General features: G+C 44.4%; 1 protein-coding gene across 1 annotated transcript in view; it reads right to left on the reverse strand.

Annotated features, from left to right (window-relative positions):
* Positions 1-13,603, reverse strand: part of COL6A3 (collagen type VI alpha 3 chain) — an 89,894-nt gene that overhangs the window by 43,682 nt on the left and 32,609 nt on the right. The window contains exons 11-16 of the mRNA XM_048506261.1: positions 12,799-12,852; positions 10,670-10,705; positions 9,198-9,260; positions 7,221-7,283; positions 4,155-4,217; positions 602-664 (exon numbers count right to left, since the gene is read on the reverse strand). Coding sequence (XP_048362218.1) covers positions 602-664; positions 4,155-4,217; positions 7,221-7,283; positions 9,198-9,260; positions 10,670-10,705; positions 12,799-12,852 — 342 coding nt within the window. The remainder of the gene's footprint in view (positions 1-601; positions 665-4,154; positions 4,218-7,220; positions 7,284-9,197; positions 9,261-10,669; positions 10,706-12,798; positions 12,853-13,603) is intronic.

Below are 13,603 nucleotides of genomic sequence, written 5' to 3' on the forward strand. Positions count from 1 at the left end.
AAGACATCATGCAGGAAACTGCAATGCAATTTCCTGTGTGTACTCTGCAAAGAGAGGGGTCGGTCTGAGATGCTTGGGAATAAACCTCAACAGTGACTTCTGTGAAATGGATAACCAGCCACTTTGGCTGCACTTAGCTGGAGGAATCGAGCTACTCAGCCTCTCAGAGATGAAGTCATGGAAATGTTCAGTCTGCCGTAACTGGACAGTTTTAGTTAGCACCAGCTTCAGCTTAGCACATTGTTTTAGCCTTGTGAAGCAGCAGTGGCGTAGGAGGTTAAGAGCTCGTGTATCTAATCTGGAGGAACCAGGTTTGATTCCCAGCTCTGCCGCCTGAGCTGTGGAGGCTTATCTGGGGAATTCAGATTAGCCTGTGCACTCCCACACACACCAGCTGGGTGACCTTGGGCTAGTCACAGCTTCTCGGAGCTCTCTCAGCCCCACCCACCTCACAGGGTGTCTGTTGTGAGGGGGGAAGGGAAAGGAGATTGTAAGCCCCTTTGAGTCTCCCCTTTGAGTCGCCTTTGAGTCTCCTACAGGAGAGAAAGGGGGGATATAAATCCAAACTCTTCTTCTTCTTCTTGTTCACTGTGATCCTTACCGTCTCTCCTCGTGGCCCAACAGGACCTGCGGGGCCCTTTGCACCAAGGTCACCTGGCTCGCCCTGCAATTAAAAAAAAATCATTTGGATTTACCAGGTAAGACAATATAGCCTAGTGGTTGAGACGTCCCTCTTAATGAAAAGGAGTCTCTGCTTCTGAACTTGCTTCTCCCCGTGAATGCTCCGAATAGCCATAGGCCAACTCCTAATGCATCCCCCTCCCCGAATTACAGAGTAAAGATCATACATTGTACACAAAGTATTTTGAATATCTTAAAACACTATATCAATGCAGAGTAATACTTGAATTTGAACCCAACTAGACAAGGAGTGAGTTTTTAAACATTAATTATCGCTTCTCCCCACCAGATCTGCTCAAGGAGAATGAAGAGATGTATTATCGAAGGCTTTCATGGCCAAAATCACTAGAGTGTTGTGGGTTTTCTGAGTTGTATGGCTGTGTTCCAGTAGCATTTTCTCCTGACATTTTGCCTGCATCTGTGGCTGGCATCTTTAGAGGATCGTCTGAAGATGCCAGCCACAGATGCAGGTGAAACGTCAGGAGAAAATGCTACTGGAACACGACCATACAACCCGCAAAACCCACAACACTCTAGAATGGGAAGAGTTTAACCCTTCCATGCCCCATGCTGCTATTAGAAAAGAAAAAGTGGATCATGACTGTCTTTCTTTCAAAGGTAAAATCAGCATGGGGGAGGGGAATTTTGATTTGACAACTGTGAAGGGGAGGAGTGAAACTCCTTCTCCCATCCAAGATGGCCACCACTGTGTGTGGCTGTAACTGAACATGGGAAGGCTCTGAGAAGATCCACACCCACGGATCCTTTCAGTCTGTTTCTAATCAACGGCACTGACTGGCGAATGAGTGGCCACGTTAATTGTGGTTACTTCTGCAAGATTATGATGAATTCTGTGCTCTGAGTCAGAAAAGTTAGCCAGCTAATGTACTATTTGGCTGTTGCGATCATTGTACTGCTTTTTTTGGCACAAGATTGGGGCAGTGGGAATTGTGCATTCTTTAACTTTTATAAACATAGCAATAATAATATAGTAAGATATCCATCGTGACTCCACCAAAAGAAGGAAATTGGTGGGGACCGTACTTAAAAATGTATCTTAATACTTGGAAACTATTTATCGCCTACCTGATGAAATAAAGAAAAAGATTTGCCAACCGTAGTCTTTGTACATTAGAAAGCAGTGAGTAGATTCAATTGGAGTAGAAATTAGACATTATTATAAGCATTTCAGTACAAGGACAGCAATTGATAGCTTAGAAAGAGATTAGTCCTGTTTTTGTGGAGAGGTTGGAAGTTTTGTTTTGAGTTTAGGGTGGAACATTTATTAGACTGAAAGTTTTGACATTGTGTTTTTTTTCTAATTGTACATTAATAAAGTTGAAATAAAAAATTATCCCCAGCAATGAAAATTTTTAAAAAAACTGTCATTTTCAGACCAGTGATGATTAAAATTTCTTGCCTTGACAGGAGAAATAATAATTACTGTGATGGAATGACAACTAATGACAACTTTCATAGGCCCTTTCCGCACGGCCCAAATGAAGCGTCCCAGGGACGGCAAAAACGCCGTCCCTGGGAGAGCGTTCGCATGGCCGGCAGCAGCCCCATCCTGCCTTTCCCCGGGCAGTGTGAAGCCGTCCCTGAAAACCTCATTCATTGAGTGAGGTTTTCAAAAAAATGCATCTTCCCCACGGCATGGTGCGAACCGCACCGCAGGGAAGCCGCCCCTTTCCCCGTCGCTCCCACTCACCTGCCTCTCCAGTGTCGCTTGGGAGGATTGCAGGGACCCACCCACGCTGCCCTTTGACCTCCAGGGGTCGGAGGGCAGCATGGGCAGGTCCCTGCAGCCCTCCCGAGCGACGCTGGAGAGGCAGGTGAGGGGGGGGAGGGCGACCAAGAGGCGGCTCCGTGCGGAGCAGTCCCCACACCTCCACCGGCATAAATTATGCCGGTGGAGAAGCGCTGCCGCCACTGTGCAGAAAGGGTCATAGAGAAGTATGCAATTTATAGTCTGCTTGTTCTCACGTTGGTCTAGATATGTCACCGCTTGCTGTTACCTTCCCAACTGTAGAATGGCTGCAGCTAGCCATTAGCCTTCTTAAAGCTCAGACTGTGGCCCCTCCCGCACATGCAGAACAATGCACTTTCAATCCACTTTCACAGCTGTTTGCAAGTGGATTTTGCTATTCCACACAGTAAAATCCAGCTTCAAAGGGGATTGAAAGTGCATTGAAAGTGCATTGTTCTGCATGTGCGGGAGGGGCCTACATGTTACAACTTTTAATGCATTAACGGCTGGAATACCTCAGCCTGGCTCTGACACTGTTACTCGTTTTCTAAGCAGACAGGGTCCCAGTTCAGCCTGGCCCCAGGGCACAAAGGAAAGAAAGGGCACGTCTGTATTTGCCCACCCATGCCATTTTCTCTGAAGCCCCTTGAGAAATAAGCTCCCTCACTGAAGCTGTGTGACCGTCTAAAAAATCAGGTCAAGGGAACTCCGATGCAACAGGTTAAAAATTGTAATGCGAACTGTGAACTTGAATGGAGAGGATGACTGTTCAAATGCTAATGGTGGGTAGCTAACAGACCCCCCCCCCTCAAATTTCCCCTATAGCACTAGGATGGCTAGTTCACTGATGAACTCACAGAACTGCCTTAGAATCAAGACATCAGTAATTTTACACAGGTAGGAGGCAGAGGGAAGGACTCTGGTGGTGTTTAAAGGAGGAACCTCTGCCTTGCTTGAAATGGGGGAGAGCCTAGGAGATCTTGGGGGAGGGAAGGTAGGAAGAGGGCTGTTGAAGACACACAGCTTTGAAAGGCGAAAAAAGATGGAAGCTGAAATCTGGTACTTTCACAATAGCTGATTATGAGATAAGAGAGCTAATTGGAGAAAGACAGTAAGATGAAGACCTTGGCAGCATCTCACTCCAAACCTCTGGTGGGGGCAAGCACTAGTAGGTTGTTGTTTTACTTAGAGCAGTGTTTCCCAACCTTTTCAAGGTCAGGGTACCCTTGACCTCACTCTTCATATCTCACGGTACCCCTGCCGCCACCTCCCACCTTCCCCTTCCATTGCCCCTGCTTGCCACACCCCCACCTTCCCCTCCCAGGGTGAAGGGAAGCACTGGGGAGGGGGGGGTGGCTGCTGACCTTGCGGCAGGCCCTGCCCCTTGGGCCAGCTCCATGTCCTTGCTGGCGCCGGTGGGAGACACCACAAAAATGAGGGGGGGCGGTAGTGTTGCCGCGGTACCCCTGGGACATGCTCACGGCACCCCAGGGTACCACGGAACCCTGGCTGAGAATGGCTGACAGAGGGCGGTTGAACAAGAGTGAACTCTACACTGAGGTCTAGCAACCTAGAACTGGCAAAGCTAAGTATGTTCCACAGCCTCTGCAGTAGGTGCCTCAGTGTTATTCTGCCACATTATTTTTCAGATGCTGACAAGGATGTTGGTCTCACTAGGACTTTGACACAATTAAGTACATGAGATCAGTATTTCAACACTAACCTTTCTGCCAAGGGGTCCAGGCCTGCCACGTTCTCCTGCAGACCCAGGCGGGCCTCCTCCACCCTGCAGAGACAAGGTCTTAAGTTTTCAATAGGGCAATGAACGTTAAATATAAACATACAATACAGTAAAATACATATATTAGCAGAGATATATAACAGCAGGAGCAGGGGACGGGTTGCCAGAACCACTTTGTGCAGTAGTGGAAACAAGTTCTTTATTATTAGAGTTGTTCAAAATATTATGAGTAAGATTATTTTCTTGAAAAGCTACGTGTTACTGATCTATGACTGGCTCTGTTGATGTTTTCTTTAGTGCCGCTAGAAGAAGCCAAGTCGGATCAGGATTAAAGCGCAACAATGGGAAGGCTCTGCAACGGAACCGAATAAACTGTTACCAGATACGACCAAATTCTTTTACAGTTTCAGGTTCTGAACTTTTCGTTAACTCTGGAGCGTTTGAGAATTGTGGCAAAGTCATCAGACTAAAGTATTGACACGGATTCTCTCACGTGAACTCTCCTGCCCTTCACAAAGGGAGGGCCAAACCGCATGTTATTGATACGTGATTGGCATTATTGACATTTTCTTTAATGTTACAGGAAGGAATCAGATCTGGATCAGGGACCCAGAGTTGGTGGGGGGGAGGACTGAGGTTAATGCCTTTCTCCACCTGTACTGTTTATAGAAATAGCTCCCTGAAAAGGTTTTCGATTCATTGGGGGGAAAGTCAGAGATATATACTGCCCCTCCTTATTTGGCTTCTCAATCCCACAAACATAGCAAAAAGCTGTGGGGGAAATTTCTACTGCTATATATATACTGGATCTTCAGCCCAAATATATTCTCCTAAACACTGATACATAACAGAAATTAACCTATGTTGATATATGGATCTGTTTTGTAAAATGGCACCAGCTCTCCTTATTCCTCTATTATGCTGTTTCTTGTTTCCTAGACTATTTAAAGATGCTGTTTCTGGAGATAACGATACTAAGGAATGTTGTTTCCTAGTTTTACCTGCAAACACTATTTTTAGTGACTTCTCATATTCTGTGTATATTATCTTTTTAGTGATTTGGAGGATGGTTAATTCATTCAGACTTCTTGGCTCAAAAGAGTTTGAACCGGGGTTAGGGTTAGTGTAAGAATTTTTAGCCATTTGTCCCAGAACAACAATGTCTGTCTGTCTGTCTGTCTGTCTGTCTGTCTGTCTGTCTGTCTGTCTGTCTGTCTGTCTGTCTGTCTGTCTGTCTGTCTGTCTTTTGGATTTCATAGACTGCCTCATCCCTGAAGGGCTCTAGGCCCGTGGTGGCGAACCTTTGGCACTCCAGATGTTATGGACTACAATTGGCCATGCTGGCAGGGGCTGATGGGAATTGTAGTCCGTAACATCTGGAGTGCCAAAGGTTCACCACCACTGCGTCTAGGCGGTTGACAGCAACAACCTCCGTAATCAATAATTAAAAAACAATTATAACCCTTAAAATTCAGTAGCAGTGTACCAATCTCTAAAACAGAGACAGCTTGAAAATCCCATGGTAGTGGCGCCTGTTCCTAAGGTCGGATCCAGGTAATAAGCAGTGATTATGTATTTTCTTCTAGCCATCATTTCATTGCAAAGATCGTTTCCCATAGAAAAATATGGTTTGACAATTTGAAGATTTCTTGCCTTGTAATTCTGTCTACTTGACAAGTTTGAGTTTTGAAGTTAGTAATGATGACTTGGGTTTTTATACTGGGCTTTGACACCCCCCCCCCCCCGAAGAACCCTAGTTCACATTTTATACACTTAATTAACTCAGGAGGTAATTTTATCTCCAAACAATCATAGGTATTTTCTGTATCGGGAGATAAAACAGTTTGTGGTTTCCTCAAATTTAAGGTTTTTCCACCAGAAATCTGCCATTGTTACATAAGGCCATTTTATTCTCCTTTTACTCAAGCTATGATGACATTCTTTTACTCGGGCTCTCGTGGCATTATGCCTGGCTGCTAATACCGAGGTAAAGATTTCAGCATCTTGATTAAGAAGTGAAATATTTTCCAGTTTTTGGAACAACTACATGGGCTTCATTCCAGGTGTGGGAGGATATTTCCTTTTTAAAATATAGTGTTGAAAAGGTCTCTCATTGGCTGGGCAAACATATTTTTATAAAACTGAACAGGAAATCCACCCCTGCCTAGGCTTTGGTTATCTTTCAAGGTTTTTTGCATCTCGTATTCTCCCTCTGGTTTGAAGAGGGAAACCACTGCCAGACAACCCAGTGAGCACAGATGCTGAACCCTGGTCCAGTTTTGTGAGTTGCTTTAGAGGTGGTCATAAGGTTGCCCACTTCAGATGTGGCCTGGAGATCTCCCAGAAATATAACCGATCTGCGGACTATGGAGATTAATTCCTCTGAAAAGAACAGCTCTTCTGGAGGATAGGTTCTATATATCATCACGTCCTTGCAAAGCTCCACCCCTTCCTCAAACCCTGCCTTCCCTAGGCTCCACCACCAGGGATGTCCACAGTGGGCAGCCAGAGGGCCAAGAAGCAAGCCACTGGAGCAGGGGCGTATCTGCCAGAGGAACATGGGGTATCATGTGTCCCTGGGCACACGCCATCTAATCACATGGGGGGGGGACGCCGGGCCCAGGCCATGCTCACTGGCTCTGGGTGGTAGACCTGGGCACCTTGCTGGCTCCAGGTTGTAGACCTGGGCACCTTGCTGGCTCTGGGCGATAGAGCTGGACGCCAGGGTGTGTGTGTGTGTGGAAAATTCAGATTTTGCCCCCGGGCTCCATTTCCCCTGGATACGCAACTGGAGCATTTTCTGGTTCAGATTACGTTCCTCCTCCCCAAAACAATTCTAAACATGAAATGCTGGGTTTTGTACATGTCGAACAGCTTCAGTGTCCCTAAGGTTTTTGTTGCCTTTACTCGGTCAAATCAGAGACTCCAGTATCATCTCAGGAATATGAATGAATGGATGAATGAATGAATGAATGAATGAATGAATGAATGAATGAATGAATGAATGAATGAATGAATGAATGAATGAATGAATGAATGAAGCATTACCCTTGGCCCAGGGATGCCTTGCTCTCCTCGAAGACCTGGAGTTCCGGCTTGGCCAGGAGGTCCCTGTGCAAAGAATCAAAAATCACGGCTGACATAAAAACACCACTTGGTTGAAACCAAGAGAGATGAATAATCCAAGACACAAGATCCAAGTTACGGCACTGCAGCTTCTCTTTTTATGATATGAGACAAACGAAAGAATCAAGTTGTATTTACTTTTTCCCTGCATGAAGAAAACCGAGCTATGGCAAAATATATAGAAATGTTCTGCACACATTCACTCAGCCTTTTAAAACTAAGCCGTTGGACATGAACAGAATAAAAACTGTTCATAAAACAGAGCTCTAACAGGAAGCAGACCATTTTAAAAGGCAGTAAGATAAAACACATAATTAAAAGCATGTGTTCAAAGATATTTTTTGGCTTGGCACCTAAAAGTAGATAGTAGACAGTCCGAGAGGACATGGTCCTTCAAGTATCCTGGTCCCAAGCTATTTAGGGCCTTAAAGGTAAGAACCAGCACTTTGAACTGTTCCTGGAACTAGAAGAAAAAACATTTTCCTGCTGCAAAGATCTCACCATTTTCCCACCATCAGTCCTTTGCAGGTGCCATTTTTTTCCTGTTCTGTCGCCACAGAACTTTCAGCTAATTGTTATAGTGCAAGAATGATCTATTGCCTCCAATCTATTTCCATTTCAAATGTTGTTCCTTTGACTTCCCAGCTTCCATATTTAAAAAGTTACGTTTCCAACTCTTTCAATTGCTAAGATATAAAGGCAGTTTTTGTCTCGCTTGCCTGGAAAGAAATTGCGGGGAGGGAATTCAAAATGGTTTGGAGTTATATTATCCATACGTCAATATTACACTAATAGTGTGTGCATGAAAAAACAAAATTACATGAGTGGCAAGTCTACACAGCACCGGTGATCCTCACACCCCCAATGTGTGATTACTACAGAGTGTGTGTGGACAGGTTAAGTTGAAAAAAGATGCACAAAAAAATTCCCCTTGAGGTGGAAAGAAAACATGGAAGTTTGATTTATATTTGACAGTAACAGCAAAAATACTAATGAAAATGGAAAACTCCAGCTATACCTAAAATTGAAGAATGGTGGGTGAAGGTATTAGAACTGGCAGAGATGGCCAAGTTAACTTTGCTACTCAAATAAAAGAATTTAATTAAGTTCATAGACAATTGGAAACCCTCGAGAGAATATTTAGACGAAACACGCACAAAAAAATTGCTGCCTAATGGTTTTGAAGATGAAGGACTGCTAAAACAAGAACCGACAGAGAAAAATGAGACTTTTTATTAGTAATGACACCGAAGATTTAATTTCATTTTGATGCTTAATGACTTATTGCCAAACAATTGTTTTTAGAGATTAAGGGTTAATATTCAGTGCAGAAGAAACTGGGAGTCTTATGGAATAAGTACTTTATAATTTGGTGGCTTTCGTCTTTGTGTGTGTTTTGGATTTTGAAAAGATTTTGAAGAACAAATTTAAAAAATGCTACTTAATAAACAATTCCCCTTGAAGAAGCTCAGTCACCAATACATATGCTTCTGAATTTGAAGTGACAGCAAAAACAGAATGGAGAATCTTCACTGTGTAGAAACAAATTCAACATTTAAGGGCTCTTTGAGCCATTCTCAAAACTAGTCAAGAAGGCTGCACTCTGTACCCTTGAGTGACAGTCACCAATGGCTGCCATGCCCATTCCTTATTTTGTGAAATGAGCAGAGAACTGATATAGGCCTACTGGATCTTTTGCATTTTGTGGTTGCCTTCTCTGCTGCATCTGCGTCCACTTGCGGTATTCCATGTGTTGGACAATGTCCATTCTAGCTCATGGAATTTTCTACTTCAAGGTGGTGCAACAGAAGCCACACAGCCACCATTTTGGAATGTACCATAATATAAGAGAGGGACCATCTAAAACTGCTGTCAGAAACAAGCTCAAAATGCACTCACCTGTGGCCCTCTGGTACCTTGCTCTCCTACAGACCCTTGTAGACCTCCAGGACCTCTGTTTCCCTACAGGACAAGGAAATAAGCAGACTTAACTTAATGGCATTGGCAGGGGTGGTAGATCTTGAACAGTCAAAGGAGAGTACATCTTCCTACAATTCACAATTATGGAATTTGGGATGACAGTGAATGGAGATAGCCGCTACCTTTGATGGCTTTAACTGGGGCTAGAAATATCCATGAAACTGAACATGGGGGTGGGGTTGAGAGAGTTCTGAGAGAACTCAGCCAGCAGGCTTCATGTGTAGGAGCGGGGAAACAAAATAAGCCTTTTGGGGGCCCATAAAATTGAACCCCCAGAAGCCTGGATGCTATTACCAGAAGGGCCTCCTGGAGCCAACTTGAAAGTCTGGTGCCTCTATCTTAAAAAATGTGCAGCCTGCACAGAAATTCCCCATTGGGTACAATGGAGTCAAGTCACCACAGAGCAGAGAATCTTGGGCAATTTCATTGGGTGCTTGTCAGGGGGTGCATTTTTAAAGCTAGCGGCACCAAAATTTCAGAGTCTCATTTGGATACTGTCTTGATGTTTAGTGAAGTTTGGTAGTCCCATGTCCTGTTAGCTCCCATTGGAAACAATGGGAGATGGGGGCACCCCCTCTGGGGGTCCATAGCTTTGGACCCCCCTGAACCAAACTTCACCAAACTAGGATGATATCATCAGGACAGTCTCTGGATGAGACCCTGAAATTTTGGTGCCGCTAGCTTTAAAAACGTAAAACTACCAAAAATACCCAAAAAATCAGACAGACCCAAATTTTTCAGGTATACCAGAATATTCAGGTATGTCCGAATATGTTATTTGTCTTATTCAGGCATACAGATAATTTTATGCCTGAATAAATCCAAATCCTAATTTTACCGAATTCCTAGGGTACTAACCAAGCCTATTTTCCCCAACCTATTCTAGACTGCTTCAGTTCCTAGGTTTGTCTAAGTGCTCACCATGTGGTGTAATGTTTCAAATATGACTAGGACTGGGAAGACTTGGGTTCTAATAATCACATAGGCACAAAGTTTACCACTGGGCCAGTCACTATTACCTCAGCTTATCCTACCTCACAGGGTTGTAATGAGAATAAAATGAGGAGAAGGTGCTCTTTGGAGAAGCAGAGGATAGAAACTCGACAGACACCAACTGAATGCTACCTATAGACAAGTTTTGAATGGAGTACAGAAGCAGCCTGCAGAAGATGCTGTATGACCAGAGCAGAAACTAATTATATGGCAGGGTCATGGGGAGGCGGAAGTCCCTCAAGCAAATTCTTCCAACCCAAAATTTCAGTTTTAGATTACTGCCATCTGATCCCACCCCCCTGCAACATTCCCATATATGTTGTATTCAGGTGGATTTTGTTGGTTTGTTTGTAATGGTTATCAACATATCAGAAGGGATATAGATTATTGACACTTACTTTGACACCGGGGGGTCCTCTTCTGCCCTGTCCTCCCTGCAGATCAATCAAGCAACAGGCATGTTTAATAGGGAATGGAATTGTTAACAACAACTAACAGTGAATTCTGCAAGGAACTAAGCCTTCCAGTCTTCGTATGAAACACATGGATTGCTCTCTGTTTTCTCTTGGGGTCAGCACTTGGGGGGCTCATGCCAGGACTCGTCAGGAAGTTAAGGGTTATTTGGCCAAGAGCTGCTTCTAAGGCCTCAGATACAGGGAAGGAGGATCAACTGAACACTTGTTTATTCTTTCTCCCCCAATCAACTACCAAGCCTGGGGCATGGGAATCCTCCTTTGTGGACTGCCTGAAATCCCTAAATGCTGCTTTGGGTAACAGTTCACTTCCTGTTTCTGCCCCAAATGAAACCCACTTCCTGTTCTTCACTAATTCCTTGGTGAGTGCTGCCTATCATGTGATAAGGGACGTGACCGATGTTAGTAGGAGAGAGCAGGGTTGCCAATCGCTAGGGGGGGTTGGGAGTTCTCGCCAAATTTGAACGCATCTCCAGACTGCAGAGATCCATTCCTCTAGAGAAAATGGGTGCTTTAAAGGGTAGGGTGGAGTCTCCTCCTTTAAAGGTTTTTAAGGAGAGGTTGGATGCCATCTGTCAGGAGTGGTTTGATTGTGTGTACCTGCATTGCAGTGGGTTGGACTTGATGGTTCTTGGGGTCCCTTCCAACTCTATGATTCTAAGACTCCTGGTCTCCCAACCCTACTGAGCACCCTTTCCAAATCTGGTGTTTCCCAGATTGGAGCTGGTAACCGGAAGGAAGACTGAGCCAGATGTTTTAAAAACAAATAAATGCGCAATAGGGCCAGCATTTCTCTGTGATCATTCTCATGCTCTGCGATATGCCACGCCTCCCTTCATCTCCCACTTACTATGGCTCCTCAATGCCCCCTCTACATCCTCAGATATATAATATGGGGTCCACAATATATCCATAACTTGGTGTCTGGGTATTTTACTTCCCAATTCCAGAGTGCTACCTAAGATAAGCCCCACACACCCAGAGGGGATATCTTTTCTCCATGGGATACATTGAGTATTGAACTGAAATACAGCATATCTGTTTTTGTTGTTGTTGTTTCTGCAGGACAACCAGAACAAGGTAACAAATTCAAAGAATCTATTCCTCCTGGGAGAAGGAGAGCTTAAAGACCAAAAACATTCATTTCTGCATAAGTTTTGATGAATCACGTTCCCTTTCTGATATATACGGGGATTGAACTGGGAATTTTAGTTAAGGGAGGGAAATTACAAGGAGGAAGGAGGAGTTAAGAGTGAATTAGGTCATGAAAGGGAATTATATCATTCACTCTCTGCTTAACTATTCCTGCCCCATATAATTTCCTCCCTTAAGTAAGATTCCTAGGGCCTTTCCCCACTTACCTTAAGCCCCGCGCTACTTGAGGAGAGTAGCGCGGGGTCCCCCGGCACTCCCCACGACAGGGGCGGCGACAGCGCAGCCGCCCTGACGCTGCCACTGTTGCGCCCCCTCAGCGTGCGGCATCCCTGGCGCTCTTGTAAACAGTGCAGAGCGCGGGGTCATGGGGATGCTGGGCGCGCGAGCAGGGATGCTGATAGCTTTTAGGCTGAGGAAACGGCAGCCTGGCCAGCGGCATGGGGGGGATCATGGTGAGTGGGCATCTTCACAAAACGTGAGCATCTTCACAAAACAGAAAATGTGAGTGTCACTCACAGGAAGTCATATAGAAACAAATGTTGGTGGCCTTTAAGCTGCCACGGGACTTTTGTTTTATTTTAATCAACACAGACCGTTTTAAATGAAACTGTTCACGCTTACAGGTTTGTTTCCAACTGTTACAAGGTTAGTGATTTTTTTTTACAATTCTTGCAATATTCCATATTTTCCAGAGCAACTACGCTATCACTAAAAATATCTTGCTTTTTTTTCCATTTAGAAGTTCTGTTTACAAACACTGTGGTTAAAATGCTGTCAGTAGCTATATGCTTCCACTTGCTACAGTTTTGATCCATATTTTTAGTGCACCTCTAAGGTAACTTTTTTGCCCTTGGATGGGGCACCATTTGTGAGCAGGGTTTGCAGTAAACAATACTCACGTTTCTTCCAGGCCCTCCTGGGGGTCCTGGGGGTCCATCTGCTCCGGGGTCTCCCTGGGAGAAACAAGAACATACTAAACATATGAAAAGACCAGAAGACAAACATAGGGCTCTAATAAGCATCTTCTGTGTGTTATCTCGGGTCCCCTCTCCCCCAATTAATCCTCCCCCCCCTTTGTTCTATTGTACTGTAAATACAATACAATACAACAACCTTTATTAGACATATTAAAATAGGCTCCAGAGCATTACAGACATTTCTGAAGTTCAGATCAAAAGTACATTCAAAACACAGACAGATAAACTGTATCTAGCATTGGACGTTACTTAGAAAATTCTGTCACTTGTAAAAGAAATTTTGCTACTTTTTCCAAGAGCATGGCCTCTGTGTTATTTAACAAAAGCTCCACAACAGAGTTGTCAGAGTCTCTTTCAGATTTGTCTAAGACCCGCCCAGGAGAGAAATTCCTAATACCCACATATCTCGAACAGTCAAGTATAATGTGAGCAAGAGTCTCCACTTGGTTTTACAGTGTGGACAGACCCGATCCTGGAGAGGAATAGATAGGTAGCGACCCTTTGTAATGGCCGATGGGAAAGTATTGCATCTGGCCCTTGTAATAATCCATCTCTGTTGGGGTTCAGTTGATAGTTCAAGATATTTGGCTATGTGCCCCTGTTCTGGTACTATTCCGACAGAAAGGGGTGAGAATGATTTATTTGCTTGGCCCAACAAGATATGGTATTCCTGTTCTAGAAGTCTGCTTTTTAAGGTTTGCAGAATCTCTCTGGGTGACAGCATACA

This window comes from Sphaerodactylus townsendi, linkage group LG01 (assembly GCF_021028975.2).
Source record: "Sphaerodactylus townsendi isolate TG3544 linkage group LG01, MPM_Stown_v2.3, whole genome shotgun sequence".
Classification (NCBI taxonomy): domain Eukaryota; kingdom Metazoa; phylum Chordata; class Lepidosauria; order Squamata; family Sphaerodactylidae; genus Sphaerodactylus; species Sphaerodactylus townsendi.